Genomic DNA, 27,447 nt, shown 5'->3' with positions numbered 1-27,447 from the left:
TTACGGCGCCGGCGCTGGGGGAGCTGCTGTCCCGGAGCCACTGTCTCTCCGCGGACTCAGAAGCAGGAGTGCAGCGAAGAGGGGGCGCTGGGCCAGCAGCGCGGCGGTGGGAACTGAGGCCCAGGGAGGCGATGGCTTTCCACACAGAGCCCGCCTAGGACTCTGGAATCCCGAGCTCGACCTTCACCCGCCGGGGGGCGTGGCCTTCTAGCCCAGCTCCTCTGGGATCTCAGCCCCACCTCCAGCGCCCACAGTCCCCGAGCGCCGTCCTTCCTCTCCAGCCTCAGTGTCCCCACCCGCGGCGGGTGTGTGTGTGTGTAGGGCGGGGAGAAGGGGGCGGACGGGGTGTGTGCATAGAAGCGCGGCAGTGGGAGGCTCGGCAGCGGGATTCCCTGCGGGAAAACGGCCCCATCCCTCCCCCGGCCTGTTCGAGACCCTGAACCGAAACAGGAGGCAGGAGGCCCCCGGCCGGCCGGGAAGCGGCCCCAGCCCGGATTTCCCTCCCGGGTGGGGCCGCAATGACTCACCCCCTTCCCCCTTCCCCCGGTTTCCTTGTTTGCATTTCTCCTCCCGGCCACGTGGCGGCCGGTGTAGCGGCCCGCAGACCCTAGCCCGACACCCCCGCCGCCGCGGCCCCGGCTCGCAACCCAAGGGCGCTCCGGCCCGCCAGGGTTTCTCGGGGCCCGGGCTCCCGCCGGCTCGGCTCACCCTGGGCTCGAGACTCCGCCCCTCGCCCGTGCCCGCCCCCGCCCCCGCCCCCTTCCCTACTGTAAGGCCTGGCGCGCCCTCCCCGCCCTCCCGGTCCTTCCCGGGAAGGGAAGAGGGCGGGCCACGCAGGGGGTGTGACAGCTCCCGCCCGGACCAGTGCCAGCTGCAGCCTCGCTTCAGCGCCCGGTGCCAGCTGGCTCTTTCGTCTGGGACGGAGGGGAGGCTCGGGGCTCCTTGTCGCTGGGGGTGGGGGAACACCGCCCCTCAAGTCCCCAGCTTTCCCCCCACCCAAGAGGAGCCTCTCAACCCAGCCTGGCTCGGGCTGCCCTGGCAGCGGGTCCAGCCAGGAATTGGCCTGCTCACTTCGCCTGGGACTTACAGCAGGGGCTCGCTGTTGGCGGGGGGAAGGGGGGCGGGGGGGTCTCCCGTCAGCCCCCGCCTTTTGCTAGAGGCTGCACGGCTGTGCGAGCTCGAGGAGGAATATGAAGGTGGGTAAGGTGGGGTTAGGGGGAGGAGGAGCCGGAGAGGAAGCTGGCACGGTCGGGGAGTTGGGGTGGGAGAGAGAGGCTTGGTCAGGGGTGAGGGAGGTGGAGAAACGAATGGTTTGAGCTGAAGCTGCATTTCTGGGGCATCCAGAGTCCGTAGTCTCATACCGGGAGTCGGTGGAGATCCCTGCAGGGCCATGGGTGGTGGAGTGGGGCAGAATTCCCCAGAAGACCGGGAAGAAGGACCTGATCTCTGGTGCGCCAGCTGGAGACCCCTAAGTGCGCCAGACCGGCAGGCCCCAGTGAAGGTCTTCCTGTCCCTCCCCCGGCTCCTGGCAGGGATGCAGCACCTCCGCCTGACCAGTCCAGAGGACTCTAAGGAAGTGGTTCTGCCTGGGGCAGTTGTGCCTTGGTCCAGCTGCCCCAGGCCCGGCCTCATGGCTGTCTGCCCTCCTCTTCCCGTCACAGGTGAGCTGGCCAGGTGAAAGCCGCTGGCAGGTGGGCCTGGCTGTGGAGGACAGCTCAGTTCTGGGAGCAGCGCCGGTGGGAGGGCTCCCGGACGTGGTGCCGGAGGGGACGCTGCTCAACATGGTGCTGAGGAGGGTGCATCGGTCCCGAAGCTGCTCCTACCAGCTGCTTCTCGAGCACCAGCGCCCCAGCTGCATCCAGGGGCTTCGCTGGGTGAGTGCCCATCCCCTGCCCGGGCCAGGCACCAGGGCTGGAGGGAGCCCTGATTGGAAGAACGGGCATGCTCCTGGTGGCCCAGCTTGCTCTGGGGGCATGAGGGGGACAGCTGGGGTGGACAGCGGGTCAGGCAGCTTGGTTGCAGTGTGTGGGTGGCTCACACAGCTGCACTGCCTGCGCATGTGGTGCCCAAGTCCCCCCATTCAGGCATGAGGGGAGGGGTAAAGGGATTTGTCATTTAGTTGTCGCCTCTGTGTGCCTTGAGTTAGGTGCTTGCGTGTTCTCCAGGTGGTGGTGGGAGGCACGTATGAAATGCTGGGGACCAGGTCAAGTTGCGGGGGGGTGAGGTAAGCTTGGTTACTGTTCGTTAAACATCACCGCGACAACATTCTCCTTTAGTGAGGGCTGAACTGCATCGAGTCTGCTTTTGGATCTCGGGGTGAGGTGGTCATGTGAACATTGCTTGGCATCTGGCTTTGAGGGGCTCAGGGGAGAATTCTGAGAAGTTTGGAGGCTCTGAGATGAATGGAGCTCCCTTTGCCGGTGAAGAATCTCTCTGGAGCTGCAAGAATGAAGCAGAAAGGGTGTGGGGGAAGGATGTGAGGGGGCTGGGGGGGCAGGATAAAGGTTGCAGGATCCAAATCAGCAGAGAAGCTCTCCCCAGCCACCCAGACTTAATAGGTTCTTCACCTGAGATTCGGTGTGTCTATTACCTGTGCCCAGCCTGGGTGGAGGTGAGTGCGGGGAGAGTGCTTGGGCAAAGGGGCGGAGAGAAAGCAGGGCTTGGGATAGCTCCTCTCTTATCAGCAAATCCCTTTGAGTAGAATGACCACCACTTTCTGCCTCCTTCCTCCTACCTCACCCAACCACCATTTATATTTACCAAAATATGAAGCTGGGTTGAGAAAACTGAAGCGCACCAAGGTGATGGGGTTCTCCTTGCAATGGGAATCGGGAGGAGAATCTAGGTGTCAGTCCCCAGCTCTCCCCCAACCCCTCCCTCCCTGGGTCTTCCTGACAAGGGGCCTCATGGGCCTGGGTCCTGTTCCAGATGACGCTCTGGAGGGGGCAGGGGAGCTGGGTTCCCTCTGGGCTTCGCTGTCTGCCCCCCTCACCCCCCAGGTCACTGGCAGGAGCTACTGCTTGGAGCCAGTGGGCTGGAACCCTCCCTCCCTCTTTCCCTCTCAGGCTATAATTACTTGTGCATTTCCTGTCCCCTTCCCAGCTTGCAGAGGCAAGGTGGGGAGTGGGGGGAAGGTCAGGTGCCAGGACAATGAGGTCACTGGAGGATCCCCTGGGACCCAAAGTCTGGGAGGGGGTGGAGGAGGCCGCCAGGCTGTCTCCTGGCTCCCCCAGTCCCCCAGAATTGAAGGGCTGGTATGCATGGGGAGGCTGGAAGAGTGAGGGTGAGGGTTAAAAAAAAATGGAGTAAAAAATGGGGTCAGAGGCACAGAAACAAAGCCCCTCCCCTGCCAGGTATGTGTGGGTGTTGGTGATTAGAGGGAACTTAGATTTTCAGGGCTAGAGACAGGGCACATCCTCTCCTGAGGACCATCTCTGGGGAGTGGGGGGGCAGAGGTGGTTTCAGCCCGTTGCGTCTGTGTTTTGTTTTGTTTTTTTTAACATCTTTATTGGAGTATCATTGCTTTACAATGGTGTGTTAGTTTCTGCTTTATAACAAAGTGAATCAGCTATACATATACATATGTTCCCATATCTCTTCCCTCTTGCGTCTCCCTCCCTCCCACCCTCCCTATCCCACCCCTCTAGGTGGTCACAAAGCACCGAGCTGATCTCCCTGTGCTGTGTGGCTGCTTCCCACTAGCTATCTATTTTACGTTTGGTAGTGTATATATGTCCATGCCACTCTCTCACTTTGTCACAGCTTACCCTTCCCCCTCCCCATATCCTCAAGTCCACGCTCTAGTAGGCCTATGTCTTTATCCCCATCTTACCCCTAGGTTCTTCATGACCTTTTTTTTTTTTTTTTTTCCTTAGATTCCATATATATGTGTTAGCATACGGCGTCTGTGTTTAAGAGACTCTGGGTACCTGTGAGCTATACCTCTCTTCTCTGGATGATGCCTTTGGCTGAGGAGGGGCTCACATGAGGGAACAAGTACCCGGCAGGGAGCGTGCACACACAGGGTGAAGGGTGGATGTTGAAAGGAGGTGGGGCCCGGAGTCCCAGGAGGGCAGTGCTGGGAGTTATTCAGGCCATGCCCCCCTCTTAGAAAATCAAGGGGGAAACCCATCAACCTCCTGAGGTCTGAAGAGAGCACTTTCTGTTCCTACTAGACCAGGACAAGAGAAAATAAAAGCAGGTTACAGCAGGAGGGCCTGAGGTTAGATGCAGAAAGGACTTACCAACCATGGCAAAGCTGATGCTGGAATGGGATGGAAGGACGTCTCCTTTGGAAAACATGACGGGGAGATGAGATCTTGTCTGATGTCCGGGAGCCTACAGAGGGACCAATCTGTCTAGAGGCAGGGGCGAGATCAGGATGACCTTTGGTGGGTCCTACCAGCTCAGAGAAGCCTGGGATGCTTCTCTTTGAGTGACTTATTTGGGAGACGTGGCTCTATTCTCTAACTCAGAAAACGTGCTTTCATCCAACCTGTCCAAATCGTGGTAGTAGCTAATCGTTGTGTAGTATTTATATCCCAGGAGCTATTATGAGCTTTACTTTGTCATATCAGGTAATCTCACAACAGCCCTGTGAGATAGCTACTAATGCCATCACCTCATTTTATAGATGCGAAAGCAGAAGCACAGAGAGGCCAAGTGACAGGCCTAGGGTTACACAGCTGCTAAGGGACAAAGCTGGGTTTGGGTCCTAGGCGATCTGGCTGCAGAGTTCAAGCTCGTAGTGGACTTTCTATTGCTGCGGGTGGTGACACCGGCACCCCAAAACATCACCCCCACTCATGCATCCTTTCCCAGTCCCATCATACACAGCCCTGGCCTGAGACCCTAGCTGTGGCCTAACGGAACTGGTCTGACGGGTCCCAACATGGCTTTCTGGCTCTGTGCCTGCCCCTCCAGTGCGACTCTGACCCTCAGTGACGGGGGTGGAGCAGGCCATGGTGCTGGTGCCAGGGAAGCTAGCTGGGACCTCCTCTTCCACCCTGAGTCCTTCCTGTCCAGACATGAGAGGAGGCGGTGGGCGAGGGCCTTCACCCCTGCCATACCAGCCACTGCTTTCCAGCTGAGAACCCTCTAAGCTGACACTCAGGGTTATCAGATCAGGGACAGGGTCAGCGGAAGTACAACATTTCTTGCACTGTGTCCAGATGACAGGTGCCCAGCATGAAATAATAATGTTACATCAAGGTACTTAACACTGACTAAGTAGTTACTACAGAGCAGGCACGGCTTCGAATACTTCATGTTATCAACTCATCTGATCCTCAGAATTACCCTGTGGGATAGGTACTGTTGTCATCAACCCCATGTTACAGAAAGCTGAAGCACAGAGAGATTTATAAGCAGCCCAAGGTCACACAACCAGCTGGTAATGGGGAACCAAGATTTGAACCCAGGTGCCTGGCTCCGGAGCTGCTCTGGAATAGCACCTCCACCCCGATGCTGGGAAGTCCTGGTGCACCGGGAACATGACAGTGGTCCAGGGGGGCTATGGAACTTTGTCTAACCCAGTATTTTCCAAACTTCCTTGCCCGTGGAACACTCCCGAGGGCAGCATTCACCTCTATCATCTCTGCTTTCATGGCACACGGTGGGGGAAGCACGGGGCCGCGGAGGCACCATGGGATATGGTAGGGCTTGGTGGCTAAGGACATGGGCTTTGGAGTCAGAGAGGCACAGCGTGAATCCTGGTGCTCCTGTTTACCGGCTCACAGGGCAGGTTATGTAACCTCTGAGCCTCCTTTTCTCTAGCTGTGAAATAGGAGACAAACACCTACTTCAGGGTCAGCGTTGGTAGGGTTATGCAGTGGGATCTTAAATTTCTAAGCGGTTGTGTGACTCTGGGCAAGTTGCTTCATCCCTCTGGGCTCCTGCTTTCCTCGCAAAATGAGAAGGATGCCTTCCTCAGCTCTGATGGGCCAGAGCCCCCAGCTTCCGAGCCTCCAGCCTCCGTGCACATCCCCTGGGGCAGGACAGGAAGTGCTTTAAGCAAGGCCTGAGGATCTGAGATCTGAATCTTGACCAGCCTGGCCACATGACCAGGCACCTCCCCTCCTGATGTGCCCTCCGGGGTCACAATAATACCAGGAAGGGAGTGTGTGTGCGCGGGAGCCTGGGTCGTGGGCACCGAAGGGACTTGGGGCAGGGACTGGGGCCACCTGGGCACTCTGACAGCTACAACAACAAGTCATTAGCACTCGGTACTGTTTGTTCCAACACAGGGGGCTGGCTGGGTAGAACTCCTGCCCTTCCTCCACCTCGTTTCCTGTCACTAAGTCTCCAGGGCTATGTCTGGCACCAGGATGGGCCCCATGACCGGGTCAGGGATACCTATGGGACACCTAGCGACTTCCGCCCGGCATTGGGCCAGGCACCTACGCGCGCCAGACCTCAGGCCTCTGCCTGGCACACGGTGGGAGGATGCTGGGACCAGGGGAGGGGACTGTGGCCCCAGGCCTGGTCGTACCCTAGCTCCCCAGCCAGGTCTTCTTCAGGCCCTGTGTGCGGATGGGAAAGCAGCAGAGAGAAGTGGGACGGGAGAGGAAACAGGCAGGTGTGGTGGGTGGAGTGGGACCAAGACTGTGAGCACTTCTGGTAGGAACTTGAGTTTATCCGTGGCTGTACAGCTGTGTCTGAGTTACAAGGGCACTTCACCTCTAGACTTTTGTTTCTTCCTAAGTCAGGGGGGATAGACAATACCTGCTCTGCCTACTTCCCATCTGATCCTATTCTATATGAGATCAGATGAAATCACGGAGGTAGACATACTTTGTAAACTTCAAGTGCCTGCCTTTGGGATGGCTCATAGAGGGTAGGGCATCCTGTCCAGAGATGTCCACAAATTCCAGTTCTCAGGTGGCAGGAAAAGAGGGGCATGGGAGGCTTTCATGGCCGACATCCCAGGGCACACAGGCCCAGGAGTCCCGGATGCCCAGTTGATGCCAAGGGCAGGGAAACCTCGTTCACCAATGATTTGTACGTAAACCCCGTCTTCCAGAGCTGTCCTGTGCGCTACCAAGACTGACTCACTGTTACAGGGTTATTTATGAGCTAGCAGCGACAGCATCTTGGAGAGGAAAGGGGCTTTCCAGCTTCACAGATCAGTAATAATAACTAACATGTATATACAACTACATGTATATGTCAGGCAGTGCTTTAAACATGTGATCTCTATTAACTCACATAATCCTTCCTAAAGCCTGAATTGTTGTTAGGAATGTTTTATAGATTTATAGGCAGGGAGAGGTTAAATCATATATTCAGAGTCACACTGCTAGTAAACAGAGGAGCAGGGATTTGAATCCAGGAGTCGGCTCCAGGGTTTGTATTTTTAACTACCAGTCTGCACCGAGGCCCACAGAGGGCAGGAGTTTCGCCCACGGCCCTGTGACTGGGGACTGACCCTGGCTTGGCAGCAGGCCCTGAGACTCCAGGCCTCCCGAGCTGCTCACTTTCTGGCCTCTCCCTGGCCTTCTTATCTCATGTCGTCATGCTCCCCGCAGCTCCACTGTGCCCCTTCCCTACACGGTGCAGTTTACCTGGGAGCCTGGGCACACCTGGGCCCTGAGTAAGCAGAACTGGAATCTCATCTGTGGGGATGCACCGCTGGAGTCAGGAAGCAAGACAAGGGTCTGGGGATAGGGCAGCAGGGCGGGCATGAGGCGGACGCCTGGCATATGGGGGGTGCTCAGTGAGTATTTGTTGAAAGAGTAGCTAAGTGGACGCCTGGAGTCGGGGACTGGGCAGGGGCTGGGACTGACAGGGGTGGGCATCTGACAGCTGGGTTTAAAGGCCTGGCACTAACACTCAAACCCTCCCACTGCCCTCAGACGCCACTCGCCAACAGCGAGGAGTCCCTGGATTTCAGCGTGAGCCTCGAGCAGGTACAAGCCACGAGGGGTGGAGCTGGGAGGCGGCAGCACAGCGAGGGCTTCAGGGCCTGAGCCAGCTGTGCCTCTCCCCGCCGCTAGGCCTCCACGGAGCGGGTGCTGAGGGCTGGGAGGCAGCTGCATCGGCACCTCCTGGCCACCTGCCCCAACCTCATCCGAGACCGAAAGTACCACCTCCGACTCCACCGGTGAGTAGTGGCCTTGGCTACCTCCTTGCCCACCCCCTCCAAACCCTCCCCACCCCCTGTTTTCTTTCCCTCTCACTCTGTCCAGGCACCTGGGCCCAGCCCTGCTTCTAGACCAAGGTGTCTTTCAGATGGAGTGTTCTTCCCTCTCGCCTCTCCCGTCCTGCCATTTGAGACTCCTTCTTCTTCCCTGGCCCCTTCACCTCCCAGGCAATGCTGCTCTGGCCGGGAACTGGTGGATGGGATCTTGGCCCTGGGGCTGGGGGTCCATTCCCGGAGCCAAGCCGTGGGAATCTGCCAGGTGCTGCTGGATGAAGGTGCCCTCTGTCATGGTGAGCCCTAGCCCTGGGTGGGTGCCCGGGGCTGGGCAGTCCTGGGGAGCAGGCACTGGTGGGCATTGCTGGTGGGCATTGCAGCAGGGGGCCTCATACCCACGTGGCCTCAATTTCCTCTCCTCCCCCACGCCTGGGCCTCTGCCCCCCAGTGAAACACGACTGGGCCTTCCAGGATCGAGATACCCAATTCTACCGTTTCCCCGGGCCGGAGCCGGAGCCTGCAGGCCTCCACGAGCTGGAGGAGGAGTTCGTTGAGGCTCTGGCCCTGCTCTCCCAGCGGGGGCCTGACGCCCTGCTCACGGTGGCGCTTCGAAAGCCGTAAGTCGGGCGCCTTGCATCTCGCGGCCCTGCTCTCGGACTCGGTAGTTTCGGTTTCCCCTCTGAGGGGGTGGTGACTTACTTTTTGTGGAGGGAAGGGACCCTGGCTGGACCAGAGGCCTGAGCTCTGGTCTGCATTCCGCCATGGACTTGCTGTGTGATCTCGAGCCCTCCTTCCCCCTCTGAACATGGTCCTCCCTCTGTAACTGAGGCTGTGGGACACGTGGCCTCCGAAGACGCTGCCCACTCTGCGATGCAGAGAGACGGAGGGCTTTGGACTCCGCCGGCGGGTCTGCGTTCAAATTCCAGTTCCACTGGCTACTAGCTCGGTGACCTTGGGCCTCTCCATGCCGGCTTCCTCTTCTGTCAAAGGATAACAATACCCACGTCATGGGGTTGTCGTGAGGGTGGAATGAGGTAATGCGTGTACAGCGCATGGCCCAGTGTCTGGCACACAGTGTGCTCCCGGTAAAGGCTGGCCCACTATTGATAAACAGCCACTGCCGGGGCACCGGCTGGCCCAGGCCCAAGCTGGGTGGACGTGGTGGCTTCCCGCTCTTGGCCTTGGGCCCACAGCTCATCACTTCTTCCCCGCCTTCCTGTGCCCGCAGCCCCGGTCAGCGCACAGACGAGGAGCTGGACCTCATCTTTGAGGAGCTGCTGCACATCAAGGCCGTGGCCCACCTCTCCAACTCGGTCAGTCCCCCGACCCAGCCCTGCCCTCCCCACCCCCAAGCCTCCCTTCCCTGTGAGCGCTGCTGGGCCAGAAGACATTCCCCTCCCCTTCTGCCTGTGGCTGGGAAACCTCAGTCTAATTTCTTGCCCCCGGCATGCTTATCTGAAAGCCCTTCTGCCTCTCTTTGCCCATTTCTTCCCCTTGCTTTGTCTCCCGCTGAATCCCAGGTCACCTGACCTAACTACATCTCTGTCCCCTGAGCACTTGTGGCTTTGGACCTAACCGCCTCACATGCTCCCTCTTCCCCTGAACTCACCTCATTGACCCTCCTCTCCCCACCCCCAGGTGAAGCGGGAATTAGCGGCAGTTCTGCTCTTTGAACCACACAGCAAGGCAGGGACCGTGTGTAAGTCAGACGGGATGGGAAGCTGGGCACCAGGGACCTGGACATGGGCGGAGGCCACAGGGAAGAAGTGATGGGTCCCTGGGGGCATGTCTGATCTGTGCTTCTCTCAGTGTTCAGCCAGGGGGACAAGGGCACCTCTTGGTACATCATCTGGAAGGGATCTGTCAATGTGGTGACCCACGGCAAGGTGAGTCTTCCCTCCCTGCCCAGCCCCCTGGGGTGTAACTGCTCTCTGGTCCTTGACCTCATGGGCAGTGCCTTTAATAGACCCAAGGCTGCCGATCTCCCGGGTCTCCTCCTGCCTTGGTGGCTCTGTCCACCATGGGTCTGTCCCGGCGAGGGCTGGGCAGCGGGGCTGGGCTGTGACTCAGGCCTGGCTGCAGGGCCTGGTGACCACAGTGCACGAGGGAGACGACTTCGGACAGCTGGCTCTGGTGAACGACGCACCCCGGGCAGCCACCATCATCCTGCGAGAGGACAACTGCCATTTTCTTCGCGTGGACAAGCAGGACTTCAACCGTATCATCAAGGTGCCATTGCTGGGGGTGGGGACGGCAGGGGACGTGGCAGGGACATGTCTCTGGAGAAGTGGTGTGGGGCAAAGAGTAAAGACCAGAGAGAGCCTTTAAGGGTCAAGGAGAGGTCGAGGGTGGAGAAGCTCGGGGCGATGGCTGCAGGTGGCAGCCCAGCCCTGCGTGTGTGAGGAGGGTCAGCGAGCCCTGGGGACCCTGGCTCGGGTGGGAGACCAGGGGGCTGGGGTTACAGAGGGGTGGGGGTCTAGGGTGCAAGGGGATGCAGCATAATGGAGCGTGGGATCCACGGAGGGAGCCCTGGGAGGGATGGGGTGGAGGAAGGGCTCAGGCTGGGTGATGGGCAGGGGTAGGAGTGGGGGTTAAAACCAAGGTCATGGGCACTGAATGGAGTGGGAGAAGGGCTGAGGGTCCCTGTGGGAGCCTTGTGGGGTTCAGCGTTTGGAATGGGGGAGGGAGAGGGAGAAGCTGTAGGGTGGGGAAAGGAGTCATGGTGTATGTTGAGCACTGGGTGTTGGCTTGTTCTCCAGGATGTGGAAGCAAAGACCATGAGGCTAGAAGAACATGGCAAAGTGGTGTTGGTGTTGGAGAGAACCTCTCAGGGCACTGGCCCTTCTCGTCCCCCAACCCCAGGCAGGAACCGGTAACATACCCACCATGCTCCCTTTCCATACCACCTCTCTTGCCCACCTCCTCTCCTTCCATTTCCCAGGCTTTACTCCCTTCCCCGTGTCATACCCCTGCCCTCTGGCCACCTGGGGGTGGAGAGGCTTCCAGGGACTAAGAGGCATCCCCTGAGTTGGTCCCCCCTCCACCCCAAGGTGAGAGAGGGCTGGCAAATAGGAATGAGTGATATGATTGATTATTGATGTCTGCCCGGCTGTGGGAAGGGGAGTGGTGGTATAAGTGCTATGGACTGGCCGCTTCTGCTAGGTATATAGTGATGTCTGGCACCCCGGAGAAGATCCTAGAACTTCTGTTGGAGGCCATGCGGCCTGATTCCAGTGCTCATGACCCAACAGGTAGGGGCAGGAGACACCCTGACTGCTCTCTGACTCATTGGGTGGTCAGCACAGCATGGGAGAGGGCCAGGCACCCTGCCGTCTGACCTCATCGGGTGCTAGTTTGGTCCATTTGGTCAGTTGACGGGAAGTTTGCATTCCTGTGTTCTTGGTTTGGGTGGGAAGCGCGGTGACAGGGATTGGGCATCGCCGGTCCCTTGCCCGTGGTGGGATTGGGGAAAGGGATGCTCCAGCTGTGCATATACTTGTGCTCAGTAGACTTGACCGCTGAAGCCCCCACCTGTCCCCTGTCCCTGCCCTACAGAGACATTCCTCAGCGACTTCCTCCTGACCCACAGTGTCTTCATGCCCACTGCCCAGCTTTGCGCTGCCCTCCTGCACCAATATCCTTCCAGCCCCAGGGGATTAGGATGGTGTGTGGAGTGGGGAGAAGGAATCCCTCGTATCATGGCTGTGCCGAACCCTCCAAAGTGCCAGCATCATGCCAGGCCCAGCTTGTGCATGGGCTCTGGGCCTCCTGCCCCTCCCTTGCCCAAGGTGTGGTGGCTGGTCTGGTTAGATGTCGTGGTTCCCTTGACTGGTGCCCACTTTCCACGCGGAGCCCGTGGGAGGCAGCGAGCAGGAGTGCAGCACCTACGTCTGCAACAAGAGACAACAGATCCTGCGGCTGGTCAGCCAATGGGTGGCCCTGTACGGCCCCATGCTCCACACCGACCCTGTGGCCACCAGCTTCCTCCAGGTACCTGGGGGTGAGGCAGGGCTGGACCGGGCTGCCCGGGGTGGACGTGGAGTCTCAGTGAACCTTGGCTCCTCCCAGAAACTGTCAGACCTGGTGAGCAGGGATGCCCGGCTTAGCAACCTGCTGCGGGAGCAGTGGCCAGAGAGGCGGCGACACCACAGGTGATGCTTTGGCTCAAGTTAACTCGTCACCTGGGGGACGGGCGGCACAGCGGGGATGGAGAGCACTGCCTCTGGGGCCAAACACGTGGCTTAAATCCAGGCTGCACCACTGTAGCTATGCTGCCCTGAGCCCATTACCCTCACCCCCCCACCCCCTAGGGCTTCAGCTCTTGTCTGTAAAACTGGGAGAATACCTACCCCTCACTGCACCTGAAGAGTGCAGCTCAGGGTGTGCTGTGCTCACTTGTCTAGACTTGTTAGTGTTCTTACCGGTCCCCTCGCTACTCACCCTCCCATCACGTGCTCCTCCGTATGCTCATGCAGCCACAGTCATTCGTGGGCCATCCTTCTAGCCCCAGCACACCTGCTGTGTTCACTGCCTCCTAATTATTGCCAAGCACCCTTGGTGCCAGCTCCTGCCGGCCAGCCCGGTCAATTTCCTAGCATTTACCTCGCCCTCCGAGACCTTCCCGCCCTCCCAGGCATCCCATGGGGGCGGCTGAGGTCCAGGGAGAGCTCCTGTGCAGGCTGCCTGCCCTGACACCGCGTCCCTTTCTCCCTTGAGCTCTCTTTCCCTCCCTTGCTGGCCTGGGAAAATCCCAGGATCCAGGGGCTGGATTTCAAGTCTTGCCTGTCTCACCAAATCTTTGATCCTCACCAAATCTGCAAACCTCTGAGCCTCTGGTGAGGGCGGGTAGAATCCAGAGCCCGTGTCATCCTCTCTGCTCCTGACCCCATGTCATCCCGCCTGCAGTGGGCCCTGCCCGCCGGTCTCACCTCGCTCCTCTCTTGCTCCACAGGTTGGAAAATGGCTGTGGGAACGCATCTCCACAGATGAAGGTGTCTGCCCCGAATGAGGTCCTCTCGCTTCTGCGGGGCCCCAGCTGTCCCCACTCCTCCAGGGACCGCCGGGCCCCTCCTTCAGCCCCTACCTAAGGGGCTCTGCGTGGGCAGCCCCCCGTCCCCTGTCGGCCCCAGGCACATCCTTGGGTCTGGGATAGGTGTTCATGGAGCTCAGGCTGCATGTGGCGCTGGGGCCAGGCCCTGCAGGGAGACACAGAGGTCTAAGGTCACTGCTTCCCCCGCCTCCCCCCCAAGCCAGGGGGCTTTTATTCCATCTGGGAGGTGATTCGTGCTCACAGTTAGAGCCAGTTAGCAGTTGCCACCTGGGAGGTGAGGGGTGGTGCCTGGGGGTAGCCTCGGAAGCCCAGGGGTTCCTGGGGGCCAGTGCAGGGAGCCCAGAGGAAGGCAGGCCGATATCCCAGTGCCATTTCCAGCAGCGGGCGGCGGGGGCGGGGGGAAGCAGGAGGAAGAGCCGTGATGGGCGCGAGATTTGAGGGATGGGGCGGAAGGGGCTGGGCAGTTAAGTTGGGGCTGGCTGGGGGCTCATGCATTGGGAATAACACCTAGATGCCTCACCTGGGCCTGCAGCGCCCAGCTGCTTCTCGCACCTCATCCTGCTCCCCCCTCCTCCTCGCAGGCTCCTTTTCGGCTAAAGGTGAAGCTCAGCCCCTCCTCAGTCTCCTGCCCTTACCTGCTGGCCCCTCTCCCACCGGCTCCCCTCCAAGGTGTCCTCTATGGTTTTCCTCAAAGCATTATCCCAGTGCAATTGTTTTCTTTGTTTGTGTACTTGCTTATTGTCTGTTGGTGTCTGTCATGTCCCACTAGAATGCCCGCGTGAAGGGCCTTGACCTCTGTCTCCCCAGCCTGTGGTTGCCACTCAGGGAATGGCCGGCGGCCACTGCGTTAGGTGCCGAGGGTGCCGTAGGGGGCTGGGGGAGCCACCCTGGCCTCGAGGGGCTTGCAGTGAAGCGAGGGACGGGGCTGCAGGGCAATCTCATGCTGTATAAGGGCGAAGACATGCTGTATAAGGGGTCTCTGGAGACGGGAAGGGGAGGGCTGACTCCGGGTCAGGGTCAGGGAGAAGCGACCGCTGGGCCTGGAGGAGAGGGGGGAGGTGGGCAGGGGCCGGAGCAGGTGCCCCCCCCCCCCACCGTGGGCCACGGTAAGGGGCCTGGCCTTTGTCACCAGAGCAGTGTGAGCCATTGAAGGTGTCTGAGCCGAGGATTGACAAGATGAGATTTGTGTATTGCATGGGTCAGCTGAGGAGCCTGCGCTTTATCCAGCAGACAGTGACGGTGGAAGCCGTGATAGGAAGCTTAATCTGGCTCTGGTCAGGCAGATGGCAGTGGAAGAGAGGGAGGCACCCGAGAGGTGAGGCTGGTGGAGAATAGTTGGGCCGTTTTAGTAGATAAAGAGTGAGGCAACACACGGGCTGGTGGACCCTGAGGTTGGCCTGGGCTGGGGAGGGGGGCACACGGAGATCCCAGGACTAGATGACATGCCGTGGGGACGCGGGGGCTGGGCAGCAGGAGCCGTGAGCCCAGGGGAATGGCCGAAGAGTAGCCTGGCAGGTGGGATGAGGGATCCGAGGGGTGTGTTGAGTTTGGGGTGGTGGAGCACAGACGCGGGAGGATCCAGGAGGCATTTGAGACCAGGGCCTGGAAGAAAATTCAGTGCTCAGTGGTATGGTTTTAAGAGTCTTCCATCTGCGGGGGTGGGGTGGAGTGGGAGGGTGCGTGAGGCTGGGGGGAGCTCGGAGGGGAGCGCAGAGATCTGGAAATCCAGGGAAGAGCCGTGAACCAAGGTCTGAAGCTGATCTGCCACCTTCAGAGCAGGTAGAGAGTCAGTACAAGAGTTAGAAAGAGTGGTCGGTGTGCAGAGGAGCTGTGTGAGGGAGGCCTCTGGCCAGCGGGGGCTCCCCAGCAGCCCACTGTGGTGGGGCCATGGAGGAAGGGCTGTGGGGTGATGGGGCAGCTGACACAGTTGAGTGCTGGTGGACAAGAGCGGGGTGTGTGGGGGGGGGCACAGGTGGCGGGTTAGGATTCCAGCTGGGCCACTTAGCAGCTGTGTTTCTTTGGGTACGTTACTTAACCTCTCTGAGCCTCACTGATCTCATCTATAAAATGAGGATAATAATATTTTGTCAAAGGGCTTTTGTGACTATTTAGATACTTAAAAGATGCCTGTACTTAGCCTGGCATGTAGCAAGTAGCAAATGGTAGCTGAAGGAGGAAAAAACCGAGATCAACAGCTGGGGTGTGTTCGTATTAGAGCAATTCTAGACCCATCTGGTAGAGGGGGTAACACACACGTAGAGGGGCACAGACTTTGCTCTGTCTCCTCCAGGAGCCTCAGTCCCCAGCGCCTTACCTGGCCCAGATTCATGGGCCAAGCAGAGCCCCAGGGTGGTGTGCGTGCCCCGCGGGTGCCATGCTCCTGGTGACAGAGGCCCCTCCCCGTCCCTGCATGCTCTCCTGTGTCCTCCCGGCCTTACTTTCTCTCCCTCTCAGGCCCGGAACATGCCTGTTTGGCTCCCCAGCCAGGATGAACCTCTCCCCAGCAGCAACTGTGCCATCCGAGTCGGGGACAAAGGTTGGTGGTCTGTCCAAGCCAGCCAGTTCATAGCTCGAACACTACTGTCATCACCCTTGACCTTGGGGCGCCTGGCCGAGGATGGCATGCCACGCTCCTCGGGGTCTGTGTTCCAGGCTCCCCCTCTCCTTGGCTCAGGGCCTCCCACCCACCCAAGCTACTCCGTAGCGCCCTTGCCCCCCCTGCTCGGGACCCTCCCTCCGCTGCAGTCGCTACCCTCTCCCTCCTGGGGTGGGGAGACCAAGCAGCGCCCCCCCCCCCACACACAGCTCAGCCAGCCTTCCTCTCCAGTCCCCTATGACATCTGCCGGCCGGACCACTCGGTGCTGACCCTGCAGCTGCCTGTGACGGCCTCAGTGAGAGAGGTGATGGCGGCGTTGGCCCAGGAGGACGGCTGGACTAAGGGGCAGGTGCTGGTGAAGGTGAACTCTGCGGGTGGTGAGTTGTGTCTCCGGGTAGGGTGGCCCCGAGGGAGGGGACCCCCTCAGAGCCGTGCCCATCCCCCGAATTAAGATTATCATCATCTTTATTATCTTTATCATGTTAGCGATGGTTGGCATTTATTGGGAGGTTTCTTACATCTCTTCAAAGTGCTTTGCATGTGGTGAAGAGCATGGACTCTGGGGCCTGTTGCCCACATTTGACTTCTGCCCTTTGGCTCCCTTCTCTCTGTCCCTGGGCAGGATGCTTAATCTCTCTGGGCTCTGTTTCATCATGTGTAAAATGGGGACGAAAAGAGTGCCTGCTTCATAGAGGCATTGTGAGGATAAATGAGCTAATCTATAAAAGTGTTTAGAATGCTGTCTGACCCATAGTCAGCACTACATTATTATCTGTTATTACGTAGCTACTGCTACATCATTATCATGCTTACATATTTATTTAGCCCTAATAGCAATCTTATGAGATAGGTATTTTGATCCTATTTTCAGACAAGGAAACTTAAGCTCAAAGGGGTTCAGTGATTTTCCCAAGTTCACACAGTGAGAGTGTCGACAGCCTTTGAATTCGGGTAGTTGCTCATTTAGTCTGTAGTCATCTTTGAGGGTCAGCTGTGGGCCAGCAGTGTGTTAGGAGGTAGAGGTACCATGGCAGGTAAGATAGAGCAGCTTGACGGTTAAGAGCCTAGACAGTGGACTCCCAGATCTGAGCTGGAATCCCAGACCCACTGCTTACTAGCTGTGGGATCCTGGGCGAGTCGTTTAACCTCTGTGAACTTCGGTTTCCTCGTCTGTCGAATGAGCACTGTGACTGTACCTATCACATAGGACTGCTGTGGCTATTAAATAAGCTACTGTGTTTAAAGCTGTTAGCATGGGACCCAGCATAAAGTTGGTGCTCGGAATACGGCAACATGAGGATTATTAAGACCTGCCTTTGGAGAACTTGGGACATTGAAAACCACTGTTGTCCATGAAGGACACAGCCCAGGTCTGACAGCTGGAGCCCAGGGTAGGCAGCTGAGAATAATGGCAAGGAATGGCAGGGAGACTGGCAAAGCCTCCTTCCTTCAGGAAGTGGGGAGAGAGGATGAGGTCACCTGTGCCTATGCGCTGCTCTGGGAAGCACTGCCCTCTGGTGGCTACCTGGCAAGTTGCAGTTGTCCTAAGCCAGTGTTTATTGAGACCCTACGTGCCTCAATATTTTATTACAAACTCCATAATATGTGTATATTTCCTTGTAAGTCACATACATATATTCCTACCCTAATGTTACATGATCATAACACAACACACAAAATAGAAGTGCAAAACAGGTGAGAAAAACCAATAAAGTGAAAGAGCTAAGGTTTTTTCCTGGACACGTGGATGGTCTTGTGCACCTTACTCTGGAAGCTGATGGTCCAGGGACTGGGGACTCAAACATGACTAAAAACACAGTCTCAGTCCACAAGAGCTGATGAAAATCCGCACAAAGATTTCTGCAGGGCCTTCCCCAGTTTTCAAAGGGCGTGTATATGTATCGTATATTTATAGCCACTAGTTACATTTATATCAATGATTTCATTTGACTTGTGAGTAGTCAGGGAAAATCTTAGTGTCTCCGTTCGACAAAGGAGGAAGCCGAGGCTCACTGAGACTCCAGTGTTGCCTAGCGTCAGCCTGTCTCACTAAGACTCCCCTTTCATCGTCCTTGGGCCGTGCTACCCTGTGTGTGTGGATGCGTGGGCATGCGCACCTGTGTATTTAGAACACCTGCCCAGGACTCCAACCCTGCTACTGGGAGAAGAGACCTTCCAGCCTCCTAAATGGGGCCTCCACCCTGCCTCCGGTTGCTCGCTGGCCCCCCTCTCTGTCCCCACCCAGCACAGCCTCTGCTCTCTTTGCAGACACTGTTGGCCTGCAGCCAGATGCCCACGGTGTGGCCACATCCCTGGGACTCAACGAGCGGCTCTTTGTTGTCAACCCTCAGGAAGTGCACAAGCTGGTAGGGACAGGCAGGGCGCCAGGGCCTGGGGAGGAGCTGAGTTTTGCGGGTGGTAGGAGTGGGTGCTAGGAGAGAGTCACATGGAGAAGACGGGGAAGGCTGGCTCTGACTGCTGCTGGGCCTTAAGGAGGAAGAGGAAGGAGTTGGCCTCAGCCAATGGGGAAAGTCCCCAGGATGTGGGAGGGGAGAACTGGTTGGGAGCTCTCAAGGGGGAAGGGGGAGACCTGCCTCATCAGGGGTTCCCCAGAGAACAGGCACCCTACAAGGAGGGGTCCCAGCGTCGGGGAGCTGTCTGGGACATGCCTCCTTGGGAAGCCCCTCCATCAGATGCCCCTCCAGCCCCTGCCCTCCCTGACATTCCTCCGACCCTGGGCACAGAGGCTCCTCCCACCCTGCGCCTTTCCCCCGGATTCCCCAGGCAGCCCCCCTGAGCACTCTCCCACCTGCAGACCCCACACCCCGAGCAGCTGGGGCCCACCGTGGGCTCTGCAGAGGGGCTGGACCTGGTGAGCACCAAGGACCTGGCGGGCCAGCTGACGGACCACGACTGGAGCCTCTTCAACAGCATCCACCAGGTGCAGGGGCAGAGCAGAGGGGAGGGGGCCGGCGATGTGGGCTCCCCACCTGCCACGCGCTGACCTGTCATGCTGTCCCCGCCCAGGTGGAGCTGATCCACTACGTGCTGGGCCCCCAGCCCCTGCGGGACGTCACCACCGCCAACCTGGAGCGCTTCATGCGCCGCTTCAATGAGCTGCAGTACTGGGTGGCCACAGAGCTGTGTCTCTGTCCTGTGCCCGGCCTGCGGGCCCAGCTGCTCAGGAAGTTCATCAAGCTGGCCGCCCAGTGAGCGCCCGTGGGCTGGGTGCGCTGGGTGGGCGGAGTCCTGAGTCTGCCTTTACTTAGATGCCCGATCCATGGGCAGGGTGTTGCCAAATCTACCAGCCCCCTGCTTCCCTGGGTCCCCTGGAGCCTCCGCCTCCCCACCCCGTCCGGCCCCAGTGCCCGCAGGGGCGGCGCTGGACCCCAGGCCGGCTGCTGTATGGGTGCGGGGCTTTGCACGTGGCTGAGGGTCTCTGGGTCTCCTGTTCGCAGCCTCAAGGAGCAAAAGAACCTCAATTCCTTCTTTGCCATCATGTTTGGCCTTGGCAACTCGGCCATCAGCCGCCTGGCCCAGACCTGGGAGGTGAGCGCCATCTGCCGGGGCGGGCCGCGGCCTCCCCACCTCGGTCCTGAGCCAGGCCCCTGCCTGTTCTGGGGGTCCTTTCTGGGGATGGGGCTCCCACCCCAGAGCAGTGACAGCCCCGCCTGCCTCTCCTTCACAGAGGCTGCCCCACAAAGTCCGGAAGCTCTACTCGGCCCTCGAGAGGCTGCTGGTGAGTGCTGGGCCCCGGTTCCTCCCTCCAGAGACCCCGATTCTTGGCTGCCTTGCAGCCTCTCTGCCAGTCCTTGTCTACTTCTGGGTCCCCTTGTCTACCCTGGGTCAGGGCCTGCTTCCCTTTGGCCTGTGAGTTTGGGGTGCTGGCTGAGGAACAGGTGTTGAGCATGATTGGACAGTGTGCTATATCCCTCAGTATGTGTGCTGGGTCCCTGGCATTTGCCGTGGCTATGGGGTCCTGCATGAGGGCAGTGTCTGGCCCTGGGGTCTGAGGTGCCAGGGGACCGCTGGGGGATGCCGGATTCCAGCTGACCTGCCTCAGGGCTCAGGAGGCAGGTCCTGACCTCAGCCCCCATGGTGTTCTGGGGCCTGTCAGTGGCCCCTCCGGAGATTCAAGGAGCCAATGTGCCAGCCCAGGCCAAAAGATGAGGAAAGAACTCAGGAGCTGAGCCCTCCACTGCCAGGAGCTGTTAGGGGTGCCAGTTTGAAAGGTCTGACAGTGTTCAGGGCAGAGCTAGTGCAGGGTACCTTCATCAGCAGGGTTCTAAGACGCTTGAGGAAAAACTTCTCCTGGGGCTCAAGAGGTTCAAAGGAATCTGCCCACTAGAGAGAGAGGGAGAGATAGGGACAGAAAAGAGAGAGTTTTCCATGAAACCTCAGGGCCCCTGTGATAATGGCCACGACGTGTCCTTGGGGTTTAATCAGAGGCCAGGAAGCCACATCACGCAGACTGGCAGTCACAGCTCCAGGCCCCCTCCCGCCTCCGCAGAGCCTGCCTTGGTGAGACCTGGGGCCGAGAGGAAGCTGAGCTCCAAGGGGATGGGTGCACGGCCTCTCCTTGGGACGGTGGGCATTTGGTTGCACTGTGGCACGTGGTGGGTTATGGTGTATGGGACCTTCCCTCTCTCACTGTGGCTTCTTCCCTCTCAGGACCCCTCATGGAACCACCGTGTGTACCGTCTGGCCCTCACCAAGCTCTCCCCTCCCCTCATCCCGTTCATGCCCCTTCTTCTCAAAGGTAAGAGGGCCAGTATCCACCTCCCTGTCTCCATCCCATCCATTCCTGCCCCTGTGTGTCCATCCGACCCTCTGAGTGATTCCAGTGTGCTGATGCCCTGGGGGACACAAAGATGAACTAGGAGTTCACAGGGTAGAAGCAGAGTTAAGACATGCAGACATTAGATGGCCAATGATAGGAGGCCTAAGAGATACAAGGAAATCGCTCCAGGAGGTTAGTTGGGGAGGAAGAGGGCCATGTGGGGGAACGACAGGCCCGAGCCTCCCTGTTATTGACCCCTCACCTTTCCTTGGCTGCTGGAAGGGGAAGGAATTTGGGGACCTATGAGCAAAGCCCATCTCTTTGCAGACATGACCTTCATCCATGAGGGAAATCACACGCTGGTAGAGAATCTCATCAACTTTGAGAAGATGGTGAGTCCGAGGAGAGTGGGTGCCTGACACTGGAATGGGTTGCAGGCTATGACGATGGCCTTGCAAGGGGTCGGGGATGGGCTGGGAGATGGTCTAAAGTTGTTCTCAACAATATAAACATGAATTCTTCCTTTAAAATAGCCATTACTCCATTGCATGCCCTCCTGAGGGTCTGGTCTCCACTGGGGAGTGCTGGGGTGACAGCCTCAACTCTCTCTCTCTTCAACCGGAGCCCCCTCCCGTCTAAGCCCTCCCTGACCTCTGTTCTTCCCAAAGCCTGGTCCCCGCTGGGTCTCTGGGTGAGCTGGGGCACAGCAGACAGGACCCCATCTCCTACAGCCACTAGTTCCTACGAGCACTCCAGCTGTGCCCCAGGCCACACCAGGGTCCCGTTCCTCACACCGGGTCTCATGTCCTTGCTTGGCCCGCAGAGAATGATGGCCAGAGCTGCGAGGATGCTGCACCACTGCAGAAGCCACAGCAACGGTGAGAGGGCGGGTTCCCCGGGTAGGTGCCCCTGACCGATGTCCCCTTCAAGGCACTGGCTTGGTCCTGTCTCGCTGACTCCCCCCTCTCACCCGCCAGTGCCTCTGTCACCGCTTAGAAGCCGAGTCTCCCACCTGCACGAGGACAGCCAGGCGGCCAGGATTTCCACGTGTAAGTGCGGGCAGGGGTGGGCATTGACGAGTTGGCCATGGCTGGCATTTACAGGCACGCGCATACGTGATGCTGATAACGCTTCACAACGCCTCTGTGAGCCAGGTAGAATGTTATCCTAACTTGAAGATGTGCGAACAGGCTGGAGCCTTGAAGAAGCCTGTGGAAGCCACAGGGTTAGATAGAGCTGGGACCCAGGTACTCTTACTCCAGATCTGCGTTCTTTTAATTGGCCTTCAGTTGCATGAAATGGGATTCATTGTAATCCACAGTTCATACCACACCGTCCTCATTATTTTAATGTATGTATGTAGATTCTGATAATACGATGGGCACCTCTGGACCCAAGCCAAACATGAGGACATTGACAATAGCTTCCATCTCCCTAGTGGTGTCCCTCTCTCCTGTCCTCGTGCCCCTCCCGCCCAGGGGAGCCACTCTCCTGAATTTTGAGTTACTCATTTTCTTGTTGTGGAAAATAGGTTTATTATATATATGTATGGTAAAATATATATGCACACGCACATACATATACATCTTTTAAATACCTCGTATGTATATGACAACAAAATATTCTTTAGTTTTAGTTGTTTTTGAGCTTAGTAAAAGGGGTATTAAACTGTATGCAATTTGGGGGGCCTGTTTTCTCCAGTCTGTGCTCCTGACCACCATGCTATTCTGCTCCAGCAGGGGGGCGGGGTGTCTTCTAGATCGGCCGTGGGAAGTGGCAGGCTCGGTGGCGGAGGGCAGGGGGGCCGATTTGCTCCTTGGAGGAGGAGGGGTGGGCTCTACAAAGTGCGCGGTGCCCCCCCCACCGACCACCCCTCCCCCCCTCCCCCCACTTAGGCTCGGAGCAGTCCCTGAGCACCCGGAGTCCAGCCAGCACCTGGGCTTACGTCCAGCAGCTGAAGGTCATCGACAACCAGCGGGAACTGTCCCGCCTCTCCCGGGAGCTGGAGCCGTGAGGAGGGGCCGGGCTGGAACAGGCACTGGCCGCTGGGAGAGCCAGGGCGAGCCGGGCCAGGAGGCCCATGGGCTGGCCGCGCCGGGCAGGGGCTCTCCGCGGACTGAACTTGAGGCCCTGGAGTGGGCGGCATGGAGGCAGCCGTCCCCTTGATGACTGGTGGCCAAGGAGGACCTCGGAATGGCATGAGCCGGGGCCCAAGGCCAAGGAATGGGGGACAGAGAAGCCCCGGAGTGGGTGGGAGAGCAGAGCGCTCCCTCTGTGTGTTCAATAGAGAGCTCTCCGCACCAGGTCTTGTCCAGATTCCATGCCTCTCGGCTTTGTTGTCCGGCCATCGCCGGCCCCTGGGGTGTGTTTCCGCAGTGGACCAAGTGTCCGCATGTGTGTGGCATGTGGGTGGCAGGGGCAGGCCCGCTGCCCGGGGAGGTGGGGAGGCAGGGAAGGGTGGGGGCCGTGCTGCTTTTCTTTCCACGGCCTGTGCGATAAACAGCTGGGTGTGGTCCGGGCTGTTTGTCTGGGAGTGGTGGTCCCTGAGGAGACTTATTGTTACCCTAAGCGGACAGAGAGGCTGTGTTCTCTGGCCAGCCCCGGGGGGTGTGGCAGGGAAGGCCGAGCCCTGCCCCCTGCCCGGGATGGTCTCTGGGACCCTGCAGGGCTCCAAGGCTGACTGCAGCTGGACCTCAGCCCCTTGGTCACCAGAGCGGGAGGAGCCTGGAGCCCTGCACGGGGCTGGCCGGAGTGGCCCTCAGCTGTCCACAGTGGTCTGAGAGGTCGCTCCTCCCTCCTCTCCCCTCCCCACTCCACTTCCTGCCCGTCTGCTTGCAGCCCCGCTGGGCGGTGCTCCGGGAGGCAGGCGAGGCGAGGCGGCAGTGATGGAGAGGCTGAGGCCGAGGCTTCTGAGGGGAGCCCATCCCTTGCTGAGGCCTGAGGGCATCCAGGAGTCAGATTTCCTGCCAGTGAGGAGAGTGGTCCCAGCAAGTCTTGTCAGCTTGGAGTCCCCTCTCCCCTGCCAGCTGCCACGACGGGCAGTGAGGACCCTCCTGCCCCGGGAACTCACGTGAGGAAGCCCCAGGTGGGGCTGCCCTCCTCTGCTCCCTGCGGCTCTGAGCCTGGCCAGGGGAGGTGCGCTGTCTGACCCCGAGAGGGGCCTCTCGCCCTTGGGGATGACCCGGAGTAGGTTCTGAGCAGCAGGGTCCTGGGGCATGTGGAGAGAGTGGGCCCATACCTGGGAGGAGGAGGCAGCTGGTACAGCTGCCGGGGCTCAGGCTGGACACACCCTCACCTCCCCCCGCCCCCACACTGCCAAACCTCTCATCCCTGTGGTCATGGACACGCACTGCTTCCAGAAAGGGCCAGAGCCCTTGGCAGGAGGCAGCCCAACTGGGATTATGCCTTGGGTTTCTATGTGCATCTGAGCAAGTCAATGAACAGTTCTCCGCCTCCGTTTCTCCATCTGTAAGATGGGTGTGATACGATGATCTCAGGTCAGCGCTTAGTGGCAAACAAGTAAACTGCAGCTCTGCCTCTGCAGCTGAGGTGACAGCTGACGGCTGTCCTGTGTCCTCTGCCTGCTGGGGCAACATCACCTCAGAGGAAGTGGGGAGCCCACTCCCTCAGGAACAGCCTGGGGTGGAGCAGACGGCAAGGTAACCAAGCCAGTGTGCCCTTGCCCATGGGTAGAGATGGAGGACCCTGAGGCACGGAAGCTTCCAGAGCTGAGCAGTCATGACATGAGGTGCAGGCCCGGTGAGTCAGGACTCCCAGGGCCTTTCTTCTCTCCTAAACCCATTGTCTGTCAACGTTTCAGCAAAGGCCAGACCGGCCAGCCAGGCGCCCTTCTCCATCCTTTCGGACCCAGGGTGAGACCAGGCCTGTGATGAACAGTGGGAGCTGAGCGTGGTGGGGCTGGTGTCCTCCATCAGCATTTCTCTTTTTCTTCCCTGTGGTCACACCCGTGTCCCCAAGGAGCTTTGGAGGTGCAGGAATCTCCCTTCCACCTTGACCGCCTGGCCACCTCTAGCTGCCTTAGTCTCTGGGGCCAGGCACCTTTTGAGCCTGTAGGGAGAGGCCTTGCCAGGAACAGTGCCCAGGGCAGGCAGGGGACATAGACCGGGAGCCGAAGGCCCCAGTGATGGGCTGGACCACTGCGGAGGGAGAGGCTCCAGGTCACGGGGGCCTCTTGCTCTGAGGGCTGTGTCACCTTCTGCATCCCTGACTACCCAGGCATGGGGTGGAGGCGTGGCATCCCTCGTGCGCCCTAGCAGCCCAGGCTGTGTGTAGGGAGCCCCCAGTGTGTGTCCCAGCTTCGGGAGAGCTGCGACGGGAGGAGGAATTCACGGGACTGCTGAAAGAAGGAAGTCTGAGGTCAGACCTTTAAAACAATCTCTTACCTAAAAGGGGGTAAAGCAGAGAGGGAGTGTGTATGTGTGTCCTATGGGGAGAAAGGACAGAGGTGGTAATTCCTAACATCCCTCTTTTACCCTCTTATCCTTAGTTTCCCTGCAGAGCCCTGGGGCAGCCTGGGGACCAGGCCAGGACTGTAATTGTGGGGTGCACACCAGGGAGGGTTCCCCTCCAGCAGGCTGAGCAGGACCTGGTGAAAGGGTAGGGCAGCCTGGGGAGCCCTGACCCTCTGGCTGCTCCCACTTCTCTCCTGGGAGCCAGCCATCCCCTTTCTCCCCAAGCCCCCTCCAAGCAGGACAGACCTGGAGCTGGTGATCTAGCACCCTCCCCCCACCAAGGCATTCAGCAGAGTTAGAGCTCACGGTTGGGGGCGGGGGTGGGGGTGGGGGGCAGACCTGCTTTCACATTCCCCGTGGCTTCTGTGTTCCCGGCAGCCCCGGGTCTCTTCCTGCTCTGCCTTCCAAGCAGCAAAGATTAACCTTCTTAATGTTGCTGTTACTCACAGTATTTATCTCACTAATAGATTTAGATTTGAATAGCGTTTTCATCTTTTCCAGCACACTTTCACATCTATTATCTTAATTTTTACCCTGATGATAGGGTAGGTATTTTTACCCCTGTTTTGTAGTCAAACTGGAGCACGTAAAGATTTGCCTAAGGTCACATAACTGGTTAATAACAGGGCGGACTGGCGAAGGAACTGGATGTGTATCAGCCATGCCCATGCAATGGGCCTCCCCATCCATGCCTTTCCTCGTGCCCCTGGCACTCCAGATGCAACCTTTCTGAGCCGCAACATTTTCTGCTTTCGTAGGGATAGACACAGCATATAAATGTCTCCCTCCCTCCCTTCATTTTGGAATACTTACCATGGGCTTTGTAGGGGAGTCCTACCTATAAGACGGGCAGCCCTGGCCGTCCTGGAGCAGACCACCCAGCTAGGCAGACGGGCACAGGACAAGGCCATCGGAGGGGACGAGATGCCACAGAGGGCAAGGCCAGAGAGAGGTGCGTGCCTGGGGCCACGGGGTCTCACTGCTCACCCCTAAGCCCCCAGGCCCCCAGCTGCTCCGTTGGGCTGCAGGTTCACGGTCCCAGCCATCCGGCCCCCAGAACCCTGCATGCCTGCCTCACAGCTCTGCCTTCCAGAGTTGGGGTGCTCTCAGCTCACCACTGGTACAAACCACCTGAGTATCAGTATGGTGGCTGGTGGCTGGGAAGGTCTCTGACCTGGCCCTTGTTCTTGATCCCTCCTCCCTCCCATGGAGGTCAGAGCATAAATGCATTTCCAGAATGTGTACTCAGACCCTGCCCCGTGCACAAAGTTCTGGGCTTCTCACGTGTGCCAAGGCCACGGGCTGGAAGTACATAAGTGTCCTCTCCGGCCTGTCCAGCTGCCCTAGCCAATCTGGGTGACCCTCTCTGAGATTCTGGGCTCTTCAAGACCGGAGCCTAGCCCAGCCTGACAGGGCCCTGGAAGGGGCTTGTGGTACAAGTGATGGGTGGCTACCATCCCGCCCAGCGATGATGAAACTGATCTCTCTGAGAAGCCAAGTCCGACTCCCCTGCGCTTTGAGATCTCTTCTCTCCCACGCCTGGGGCCTTCGTGCGCGGGCCAGGTGGTCTTGATGGGGCCAGAGGGGCCGCTTCTGCAGGAGCATGGGCCTAGGGGCCCCCAGAAGAAGGAGGAACGGCTGGGCTCAGAGCCCAGACCCACTTTGTGTGGGAAAGTGTGAGACTCTGGTTGTTTGTGTGTGTTTAGACTCTGACCGTTACGGACCCCGAGCCAGGGAGCCGGACGTTCACGCTGCCTGCCATCCTGTTGGCCCTCGAGGAGGGCTCGGGGCCTCAGTTTTCTCGCTGGAGTGTGAGTTGTGGGCAGCCAGAGCTGCTTCCCGGTTGCTGAGTGGAGGGGAGCTCAGGCTCTCCTGGCGCTCGGGGGGGCTCTAGCCAGCAGAGGGGCGGAGAGAGGGTGACTTTGCGCCGCAGCCATGGCAGCAGGACGTTTTAAACCTACTCTGCCTCCCGGAAAAGTGCTCTGGGAGAGCTTGACGCAGTGCAGGCCAGCGTCAGGGCGGTCCTCCCGCAGGTGGGCCGTGTGTGCGGGAGCCTCGCCCTCAGCAGCACCCGGCCTTGAACAGGTCCCTTCCTCTCCCTGGACCTCAGTTTCCTTACTTATAAACGGGGATTTGGACTAGAAGGGTTTGGGATGTCTTCCTGCAATTAGTGTCTTTGATTTAGACAGCTCAAGGCGTCACACGGGGTGAGACGGTGCAGACCCCTCTTGGTCATGAGGCTGTGGGGCCTCCCCACCTTCCTGAGCACCTTCCCAGTGGCGGCCCCCAGCCAGACTGCCCGCGGGAGGGAGAGTCAGCTGTGAGCACAACTGCGTTAGAAGCATTCTCAGAGAGTTCTCTGCCCCTAAATATCTCCTACTACAGCCTACCCGAATTCCAGTTGTCTGTAGGAG

At 58.9% G+C, this 27,447-nt stretch overlaps 1 protein-coding gene across 17 annotated transcripts; it reads left to right on the top strand.

Annotated features, from left to right (window-relative positions):
• On the top strand, positions 1-22,864 carry RAPGEF3 (Rap guanine nucleotide exchange factor 3). 17 transcript variants are annotated; one of them, XM_089920605.1, is made up of 29 exons: positions 1,226-1,661; positions 7,854-7,907; positions 7,995-8,101; positions 8,230-8,430; positions 8,606-8,751; positions 9,363-9,447; positions 9,773-9,833; positions 9,944-10,020; positions 10,217-10,363; positions 10,894-11,006; positions 11,297-11,385; positions 11,690-11,768; positions 11,974-12,124; positions 12,203-12,285; positions 13,086-13,125; positions 13,766-13,783; positions 15,639-15,720; positions 16,012-16,158; positions 18,050-18,147; positions 18,597-18,722; positions 18,809-18,990; positions 19,240-19,330; positions 19,470-19,520; positions 20,228-20,368; positions 20,453-20,540; positions 20,889-20,953; positions 21,385-21,439; positions 21,539-21,610; positions 22,457-22,864. In XM_089920605.1, the coding sequence occupies exons 1-29, from the start codon at positions 1,391-1,393 to the stop codon at positions 22,573-22,575; spliced, it is 3,039 nt and encodes a 1,012-aa protein (XP_089776731.1). In that variant the 5' UTR covers positions 1,226-1,390; the 3' UTR covers positions 22,576-22,864. The 17 variants fall into 17 exon arrangements, 15 of the variants coding, with proteins under 15 accessions (XP_089776736.1, XP_089776734.1, XP_022428071.1 ...); XM_022572363.3 differs by lacking the exons at positions 1,226-1,661; positions 13,766-13,783; positions 20,228-20,368 and adding exons at positions 478-1,196; positions 1,662-1,874 and having other exon boundaries at positions 8,309-8,430; positions 8,583-8,751; XM_089920602.1 differs by lacking the exon at positions 12,203-12,285 and having other exon boundaries at positions 1,224-1,661; positions 13,766-13,853; positions 15,990-16,158.
• The last annotated feature ends 4,583 nt before the right edge of the window (positions 22,865-27,447 follow it).

This window comes from Delphinapterus leucas, chromosome 11 (assembly GCF_059928025.1).
Source record: "Delphinapterus leucas isolate spDelLeu-1000000601 "Yukka" chromosome 11, BTC_Dleu_Yukka2, whole genome shotgun sequence".
Lineage (NCBI taxonomy): Eukaryota > Metazoa > Chordata > Mammalia > Artiodactyla > Monodontidae > Delphinapterus > Delphinapterus leucas.
Note: the sequence above shows the minus strand (reverse complement) of the source record. Positions and strands in the feature narration are given on the sequence as shown.